The sequence below is a fragment of the Vigna angularis genome, chromosome 3, assembly GCF_016808095.1.
Source record: "Vigna angularis cultivar LongXiaoDou No.4 chromosome 3, ASM1680809v1, whole genome shotgun sequence".
Lineage (NCBI taxonomy): Eukaryota > Viridiplantae > Streptophyta > Magnoliopsida > Fabales > Fabaceae > Vigna > Vigna angularis.
Genome location: NC_068972.1, coordinates 12712375 through 12723296, shown reverse-complemented (window position 1 = coordinate 12723296; position 10922 = coordinate 12712375). Strand labels below are relative to the sequence as shown.

Here is a 10922-nt window from a genome sequence, read left to right as displayed (position 1 = left end):
GGAATGTAAGGAGGCTGAAAACAACATGGATTAATTAATTAATTAATTGCATTTTGTGTGGCTACTGTTATGCCTTACACCAGTTTTATAAATCAAACAAGGACTTGGATCAGATTGATTGGGGGGACGATGCCTTCGATCGTACTCCATTTATTGTATTTAACAGATGAAGAAAAACACAACAAAGATAATGTTATAAACATTTTTCATATGAATTTTTCCTATCTAAGAAAAATAGAATTAATTTATTCGTAAAAAGTAATTTGTTAAAAAAACTCGTCGAGATCTTATATGAAAAAACTTTTCCAACTTATAAATAATTAAATTATCTACGAACCTTGTGGAACATCCTAAATTTCTTGATGTGTGTGATATTGGTTTCGGGATTTTTACATGTATATTTTTTAATTAAAGGATAATATTTAATGGCAAAATGGTAGGACATTAAATGTAAGCACATCTCTTATAAAAATAAAATTTGATTTTCTATGATGTGAGACATAATTCTTTTACTAGCTCAATCCTCTTATATTTACTTTTAGTATTACATGTATGTGATATTTTCCCTCGTACTCTAAAAGCTTTTAGTCTTTTTTTTCTTTCAAACACTACATACATGAATTAACAAGAAACAATTTCGTCGGTGATGATTTAAGGAAATCATCATCCGTTACTGAAATATCTTAAACAACTTGCTTCGATATTATTTTAAGCTAAGTTAGTCTTTGACCAAACGAGTTAAACAATTTATTTCTCATTAATATTAGTTAGAAACTCATAGTTACAACAAATTAAACTTTAAGTTAAGTTATTACTCACTTCAAGGTTCTTCCCACTTTTATAGGCTCGTTTATCATCGTGAAACAACCTTTCATGCATGCTCCATATATTAGCGAATGCATGTTCCTTTTGTAAGAGTTTCCTTCAACTCCAAGGTAATGTTTTTTTGGTATTTTTATCTAACACTCTCATCATCCGGATCTAACATTTTGACTTTATCACATTTTCATATTTATGAAAATGGTGACTTAGATGGCTTATGTCAAACTTGGTTGACTCTTCAATAAGAACAGCTAATCTTAAAGGGAAATTATTGAATTAAAAATCCAAACTAACTTGTTGAGTTTATATGATTATCTGTTCAAAGGGCTTTAATTACTAGAAATTTGATAGATAATATTTTTCAATATTGTATTCAATAAGTTCACATAAATGTAAGTTTCTAAAGAGGCATAAGTAAGAAAAAAAAATGGGAGACTAAAACCCAAGAGTTGAAATCTGCCGAGGCCCAAAATATAACGGAATTAAGCCCGGATATATCGCCATCAGCATTGGATCATACCCTGATTTAAAAAAATTGTTAATTTATTTATGAATTGATTTTTATTTATTAAAAACATCTTTAAATGAAATTTTATTCCATATATATTTAACAGATACTCTCATATTTCAAAACAAAACAACGGTGTAACAAAGTATAAGTTTGTATCCAAAAAGATACTCTTAAATTATAAATGATAAAAATAATAAATTTCTTAAAAATATTATGAACATAATTCAAAAAGTGATAAATTATAAATATAATTTACAATTTATTATTAATAAGTTTTACTATAAGAAAATTCTTAAATAATGATAATTTTTTGTAACTAAAACTATGTTAAAAACTAATTTAGTGACCAGTTTCTTAATTAGAAATCAATTTAGAGACTTATTCTTTTGAGAGTTAAAATTTTGATATCTAATGTTAATAACTAAATTAAAGACCAATTCATAACATAAACTATTTTAATTATCAATTTATAGACTAATTATAAATTTTTGAAACTATTTTAGTTAGCAATAACTTTTAGTTTACAAATTGATATCTAAATTAATCTATTAAACAATTTTTTGTCACTAAAATTGGTTATTGTTTAAATATTTTGTTGTTGTGTTTACAAATATATATCTTTAAAGTATTTTACAGAATGTAAACTTAAGATGTATCTAACTATAAATTTTAATTATTTTCCATAAGTTTTAGCTAAATAAATAAACTTATCTATATAAAATTCGGATTGCTAAAATGAGTTAATCCTCTCATACATATTAGAGCTCATCGTGTTTAGGATTAAAAATGAATTAATTTAACGTGTTAACTTATATAAATAAATAAATAATTTTAAGTATTAAAATTATTAGAGCACTACGGGTGAAAACGCATGTATTATGCACATTTATATTTACTATTTTTATGATAATAAAAAAAATAAAATTATTATATTATTTATTAAATATAAATGACTATAATTATAAAAATAAAATATAAGTAATTTTTACAATTTTATTATAGATTGTTTTTATTTATTATTTAAATAATTTTTTTTATGGATAGTTGTTTTGGTTTAAAAAACAATTAAATTAAAAGAAAATCAAATTAAAAAAAATTTCAATTTTTAAAGTTAATATTTTAATTTAAATAAAATTATTATTTAAAGAATAAAATTTAAAACAAAATGAGTATACTATAAAACAATCTTTTTTTTATAATAGTATAAATTAAATAATATTCTAATTTTTAAAATTTATTAAAGTGTCAAGATACATAAATCATAAGTGATTATAAAAAAATTATGAAAAAAAATTACTATAGTAAGTTTCGTTTTTAATTTGGATTAAACCCTTTAATCAATATTAATTAAGATAATTTTAATTTGACCTATATTTGAAAAAATTATATATATTTTTAATTGTATCCAATTCTAACAGTGTAGTCGAATTGAGTTGTGGATTTAAAATTAATTTTACATCCATGTATGCTATATGAAATTGTTTATTTTTAGTTTACGTGAGATTTTCAATTTCACACTTAAAATATTTATATATATAGGAAAGAATGATAGGCTTATTAAATATTATAACTCATGGTGCCTTAGTTGATGTATAATTTCCAATTCCAAAATATATATATATATATATATATATATATATATATATATATATATATATATATATATATATATATATATATATATATATATAAATAAATAATCTAAGACAGAGACTAGATATAAATAGATAGTATGAGAACGGATAAAATAATAAATCATGAAAAGCTTTAACTCATGACACCATGAATTTAAAATTATTTTTACATTCTTATATATTATGAAATTATCATCTTTAGTTAAGTTGGAATATGCAACTCTGATACACTTTCTTACACCGAAACGTATGCATCTCGAACATAAAATTAAACATAAGTGAAACAATAAATCAACAAAAACTTTAACTCATGTTTTTTCACAAGATTAAAAATTGAGTTTTAATCTTATAACTCAATCTTATATAACTTGTTGAATTGAATATTTACTTTTATACTACAAATTCACATGTGGAACTCCCAAGTAGGTTTGATAAAAAGAATAACTAGAAATAAGCAAAATTATATAATATTTGTTAACTGGAGGATTCCATTACCAAGAGGTAGCAAAAACTTAAGAAATAGGTTTGTAATATTACATAGATATTTAAGAAACAAGTTTATTTGTTTAACATGTGATGGTTTTTGTGGTCTGGTCGAAAATATGTATCTGTTAAAAGCTAAAAAAGCAGTGGCCAATCCATTCTGACCCGAAGAGGAAAGTACATAATTTGCAGCTCCTGAAGCAAAGCAGGAATTTTTATGGGGACGATGACAGTGTGATGCAGTGGCCGGAGAATACCCCACTCATTTCACTTCATGTGGTTTCAGTGAAGTAGGGAATTAAATTCTTACTACAAACTTATTCTAACTTTTAATTCCATGCCCACCACAATCCCAACAAAATACCACCTTCGACAATAACAACCGATCATCCATCCATCTTCACCAATAGTAACTCATCACACCATCATAAATGAACAACATCATACAGCTAGCTGTAATTAACTTATTAATCACTAACTATATAATGTAATCTAACATGTTTGATCAATTATTAAATAGCTTATTATCTTATCTCCTTTTCATGAGAGATTAACTAGTATTTAGTTATCTTTTTAAAATTTATTCTTTTGTTTAGCATCTAAATAAGTTGTTAATTACTTCTGTCAATCCATCAGTTCCTATCATGACCCAGATTTTTTTCAACATTTTTTTATCCCACCAAAGTCAAAGTTATCATCAGTGCCCAGTTGCTACTATCACTCACCATCATTGTTACTTTGCTACTATTATTATTGTATCATCACTGTTACCATTATTGCCTTTTTCGCCACCCATCATCACTGTCACTGCAACGGCCAACTAGAGCAAGGCAATTTTTATTTATACATGTACTTGTAATATGTGCGCTGTTTTTTTATGCAAAGTACGTAAGTATAGTTTTATCAAATTTTGGTAATGAATAGAATAAATATTTACTTATTTAAGAATGCTTCAAAGTGGGTATATATATAATTATTTATTTCAATAACTACTTTATAGAATTAAAATTTAAGAATAATTGTGCTAAAAAAATATATTTATAATATTTTAAAGTTAATATGATTTATGTCTGAATGAGTTAAAGTTATGTTTTATTCTTAAATTATATTGTAATGTTTTTTGTTTGTATTACATATTAATTTTTATAATTATAATATCATGCTTGAATGGTTTAATAATAAAATTTAAATTTGTTTTTTCTCCAAATTAAAAAAAAATATAGTCACAAAATAAGGATAAAAGTACGTAAAAAATATCCCTCAAGTTTTATATAGAAAAATAAAAAATATAAGTATATTAAAATAGAAAAATGCATCCGTGCATGCAACAGTTTTGGATAAGCTAGTAAATAGGTATTTTTAAAAATAGAAATATAGAAAGGCGGGTACTACTATAGTACTTTACCCAATCTATATTGATGTTATTTGGTAATGACGTGAGATTAATTTAAATTGAAATATAAAACATAAGGTGAAAGGAAAATGACTTTTCTTGGAAAACAATGGAACAGTGTTGGGAATATAAGATTTATTGATTGAAATAATAATTAAGAAGAATAAGAAAAATGTAGACAAAGCTACAAAAACGATCCAATAATTTGACAGGTGAAAGCAGGGTTGCCGGGAAGGGTATCTAAAGAAATTTGGAAATTACGTATGCTTGCCTTCTTGCGAAGACAGAAATACACGATTCACTATTCTAGATAACTAAACTAAGTAACCAGTCCTCAAACCAGAGGACACTACAAGATGGAAAACTAACAACACCAAGTGCTCTGCATGTGATCAAAAATTACAACAACAATACTACCTCCCACCAAAAATGATCAGAGTCGGTTAAGTTTACCCTATTCTTTCCTCCCAAGGATCAACGTTCCACAGATCACCACGTGTCACCATGCAATTCGTACCAAACATGATATGACACAGGCATGCAGCCACAAGCACAAGTTCCTCAAACCTATATTATTGAGGGCTATCACTCCCTCTCTCTCTCTCTTCTAATCTATATAGCCAAACAAACCAAGCACCATTACAATACAAGAGGACACAAGAAAGAGGGAACCTACACAAACAAGGAGAGACACTTTCAAAGAGGTGAAACTGCAACAGTTATTCTTTGCCTTTTTTTTAAATACTCTGCTGCTAAGCTGTGTCAGTTCATTGAGAAGCCTCAAATGGCAACTATGCTGGCAAAGGACCATGCTCTCAACCTCAAGGAGACTGAGCTTTGCCTCGGTCTGCCTGGTGCTGGCGGTGGAGGCGGCGGCGGCGGCGGTGGCTCTGAGGTGGAAACACCAAGGGCTACTGGGAAGAGAGGATTCTCTGAGACAGTTGATCTGAAGCTCAATCTGCAGGCCAAGGAAGATCTCAACGACAATCTGAAGAATGCCTCAGAGGAGAAGACCCTCCTTAAGGATCCTACCAAACAACCGGCTAAGTAAGCGATTTTCCCCCTTTGCTTTCTAAAGTTTTGTTTTTGCATGCTTCTGTTCTCAAATCTTTTCTTTCTTCATCGTAAGCGTCAAGAATACATCTTGCTTGGTTTCATATAACCTGATTTTTCACTTTACTAATAACAACTAATAGTTACAATGTTTCCACACCAACTTTCTTAGTGCTTTCTGCTAATTACATATTTTTCTTAAACTTTATTGCATGTTGGAATATAGAGTTTGCATAAGGTATAAAATTTTCCGACTTGTTGTATAAAGAAGAGGGAGATATGAGGAAGGTATGTAAGATTGATGGGATTTGGAATAATATATATATGTTTCAGGGCTCAAGTGGTTGGTTGGCCACCAGTGAGGTCATACAGAAAGAACATGATGAGCCAGAAGGTTAGCACCGAGGATGGAGCTGAGAAGACAACAAGCAGCACTGCTTCTGGGGCATTTGTCAAAGTTTCCATGGACGGAGCTCCTTATCTTCGCAAGGTGGACCTCACAATGTACAAAAGCTACAAAGAGTTATCTGATGCCTTGGCGAAAATGTTCAGCTCCTTCACCATGGGTTAGTACTACAATAACGCCTACTACATGTGATCCATATTTTCCCCTCTCTATTTAAACCACTTTTAACACAACCATGTGACCGGAATTTATATTAATAATATGCAATAGAGTCATGCAGACACACACATAATACCATCAACCGCAGCTTAGTTTTTTACCATCTATTCTCTGCACCTATCTTGCACTATAAATTCTTTCTCCTCATTCTTTTTCATTACATGGAGTTCTCTTCTCTCTTATTTATTTCTTTCTTCTCCAACCACTTGTGCAAGTGTGTCGAAACCTCGTTATTTTATATGTATGTAACCCTATAGAAAACAAGCGACCTAAAAGGAATACTTTTTATTATATATAATATAAAGTTTTAAATCCTTGATGCATGTTAATGATGCGTATACGGGTTGGTTTAGATTGTTACATTCAGATATAAGATTGCAGATTGTTACCTGTGATCGTAAATTAGCTAAAATATAAAAATATTTTTCATGGTATTTACTTAAGTTTTTATATTGGAACTGGTGAAGGTAATTATGGGGCCCAAGGAATGATAGACTTCATGAATGAGCGCAAGTTGATGGATCTTCTTAACAGCTCTGAGTATGTGCCAACCTATGAAGATAAGGATGGTGACTGGATGCTCGTGGGTGATGTCCCATGGGAGTAAGTTCTTCATTCAACAACATCGGCAGCTATTATATGCAATCATTTCTTACATGCAGATATATAAAACCAGTAACTATATATTCACTAATCTTTTTTAATTGCTGCCCAACAAATGGAAAATTGTGATTTTTGAGGAGCTCTTGATCAGAAACAAACATCTATACTTTACTAGGCATAAATCAGTCATGCATATTGATTCTGCAGACCGTCGAAAATTAACCTTGATGACTGTTTCATTTTTCTGTAGGATGTTTGTTGAATCATGCAAGCGTCTGCGAATAATGAAAGGATCAGAGGCAATTGGACTTGGTATGCATCATTATATCTTAATAAATTACATCTACTTTTTCTCTGCACTCATTTTATATCACTCAGGGAAATCATTAAACATAATTAGTAATTAATGACTATATATATATATATAGTTGGCATATTCTAATGTGTTGGCGGGCATTTTTTTAATGTGGTTTCAGCGCCAAGAGCAATGGAAAAATGCAAAAGCAGAAGCTGAAAGTGGGGAAATACATGATGTGTGAGATTCCGTACCAAATTGGAGCTATAAAAGAAATATGTGAAGCATTTCTGCTGAGACTATATGGAGCGGAGTGCTGTTAGTTTGAACGTGTTTGTGTCTTTTTTTTTTTGTTTTGTTTTGTTGGTATATAGATTCAAGTTTAATTTTAAGGAGTCTATGGAGCATTTGTAATGGACAAGAAGCAATAAACTTAACCTATATAGTCTGGCTTGTTTATTATGTGATCCTTCCATGCTGTGATGATTGTTGTGTGCTAAAATACCTTGAATTTTAATGCATACTTTATTCCCTGAAGAGATTGTTGGTACATGATTTAGTTTGATTTATGTTTTAATTAGTTGTATGTGTCCTGCAAAATGATCAATGTCTCAGCTGGATGAAGAAGGTATTAAATTTTTATATGGTTCAGAAATGAGGGAGGGAACAAGCCCATGTGCATGTTGATGGAGTTTCTTTGATGGCCATTAGTTTCATAGTCTTTGTCATCTAGTTTTGCAATATCAAATGCGTATTAACTAGGTGGGTGAATGTAGGGTTGGTGAGTGAACGTGGTTGGAATATTAATTCTATATATATATATATATATATATATATATATATATATTATGAATAAATAAATTAATAAATATAGAAGTATCACGATATATATATTATTATTAAGCTCAATGATATTGGTATATACATATCCCAATAACTGTGTGCAAAGTATAAAAGAATTCTTGGATCGGACACTGTGACAGCTTCTGGTCCTTGCTTTTGAGAAAAATATCCATTATTTTAAGGGATTTGTTACCTATATAAAGTGCATATAAAAGTGATTCAACTTTAAAATATCTGTCATCAGTAACATATTTTAGTCAGATCTCAACAATTTAGGGGAAAGGTTGGAGTAATCTTTTAATACATTATTGATTTAATCATGCATGTCACATATTATATTTTCTGAATCTACTTTTAATATAACCTTTGTACTACAAGTTTGAGATTTTATTATACGCATAATTTCACTGTTATTTATGCTTGTTTTTTTATACTGAATGATCAATCATTTTCAGACTTTATTTTTACTTGAATATTTATGCAATAAATTTTAATTTGAAATACTGTTTATTTGTTTTTCTTTTATTGTACGAATCCTTTCATCTCAAATTTCTTCCTTGTATAATCTCAAATTAAATATATCTTTATTAGTTTACTAAGGAAATCCACCTACTCTTTGATTATATTTTAAATTTTAATTATATGTTTATTTTATTATTTTAGAGATTTTATTTATATTAGTACCAAAAAAAATTAACATTGAAAATTTATAGCAATTTTTGGAAAACTTATATAACATATATGAGGTGGTAACAAATTCTGCTATTATAATGGGTAATTGATAAAAAAAATCCATTATACTAAAAACCAATTACAAAATAGTTTCCCAGTTATAAAGTAATAAGTATAGAACTAACAAAAAAAATTATTTAGAAAACTCATAAGTCGATTGTTCAAAGTGCTTAAATTAGTTCATCATATATAATATTATAACATATTTTCTAACGTTTGAAACTATTTACAGCACTTTTTAAATTGATTATATCATATATGAATTGATCTCAATATTTTTTTTCTGCATTCTTTTTGTTCGGAAATTCATTTTCTACATTAGTTTAATTTAAAAGTTAATTTATGGTTCACAATTAGTAATTATGTGGTTTATAATTAGTTAGAGTACTCATATTTTTTGAGTTTTTTTTTTCTAATTTTTAAGGAAACTAAAGTACTTCTCGATCTCCTAGTATATAAATGATTCGGTCTATGTTTTGTATAATTATCATCTCTTTGTCTTTCTTAGTATATGTTCCTCTTCCATTCAAACTCTAATAGTGAATCTTTTTCGCTCCTTGACAATTTTCTCTCTCGCCCTCTATGTAGAAAGATAATTCGTGTGTAGAAAGAAATTCATGTGCCTCTGTCCTAATCACTGGTGGAAAATCAATATATATATATATATATATATATATATATATATATATATATATATATATATATATATATAAATGAATAGATTTTAAACCTGATTTAGAAAAAGTTCATGTTTTTTTTATCGAATGATTTCACATATTTTGAATTTGTTCTAAAATTATATAGTTATTAACGTAAAAATATTAATCTTGTATTTTCAAAAACTGGTACAACGTCCTTGCATGTACAACGAAAACGATTTGTTGATATCTCAATTTCTATCACCTTTTTAACGCAATTTTTTTTTTATAGGTTGATAATTACTAATGAAAATATTTATTAGTCAAATTCGTTGGTAAACACCACACTTTAGTATATTTTCTTTTTTTCTCTCCTTTTTTTATATTTTTTTACTTTTCTAATTTAATCTTCATTTTTCATTAATCCAACACTCACCATCTAAATCAACACAAATGTATAACAAAATCTGTCACAATTGAAATCAGAACGAAATAACCAATCATTTTCAGAGTCAAGTTAGAGCTTATCCTAGTGAGTTCTAAGTGGGCATTTCTGTTTTCACCCGTTGTCGGACCGCTATTGGACCACCCATTAATTTCTACGTCATGCACGAGATGTTTATACCTCGGCGTGAAGGGAGTTTGTTGGAAATCCCACATCGACTAGAGATAAGGCCAATTCATAGTTTATAAGTGGGTGCAAACCTCATCCTACAAGCGGTTTTGTGGGGTTGAGTTAGGCTTAAATCCACCTTCTAATACACCAAATTTTTTATTTTCTAGAAAAACTTTTAAATAAAATAAATAATAATAAGTAATTATATCTTTATAATAATTTTTTAAATAAATCTCTTTAAAATAATTAATCATGACTTATTAATATCTACCAATATTTAAAGATATCTCATAATATCTAACAATATATAATATCTTTTAATTAAATAATTATTGAACTCTTTTATCTTTTACTTAAAACATATATTTAATCTCATTTATTTATTTTCTTAATTATTATTATTTTTTCAGGATCTTACATTACATGTGTTTGGTGCTCATGAGAAAAATAAGTTTATATAATCAATGTTTTAAAAGTTTATATAACCCTTACATGTTTTAGAAGTTTATATAACCTTAAATGTTGTAGTTGTTTTGTATGTTTGTATACTTATATGTTATTGATTTTATTTCCGATTAAATTCGGGGGATATTTTAAATTTTATTTTAGAATAAATGCTTAAAATTAAAAAATTATTTAACTATGTTTAATTTGATTAAGTCAACCAGAATATC

The 10922-nt window shown here is 27.9% G+C and overlaps 1 protein-coding gene across 1 annotated transcript; it reads left to right on the top strand.

Moving 5' to 3' along the window:
• Nucleotides 1-5366: 5366 nt before the first annotated feature.
• Nucleotides 5367-7956, top strand: LOC108324126 (auxin-responsive protein IAA14). The gene is made up of 5 exons (XM_017556961.2): nucleotides 5367-5890; nucleotides 6230-6462; nucleotides 6989-7124; nucleotides 7375-7436; nucleotides 7601-7956. The coding sequence occupies exons 1-5, from the start codon at nucleotides 5382-5384 to the stop codon at nucleotides 7636-7638; spliced, it is 978 nt and encodes a 325-aa protein (XP_017412450.2). The 5' UTR covers nucleotides 5367-5381; the 3' UTR covers nucleotides 7639-7956.
• Nucleotides 7957-10922: the final 2966 nt, after the last annotated feature.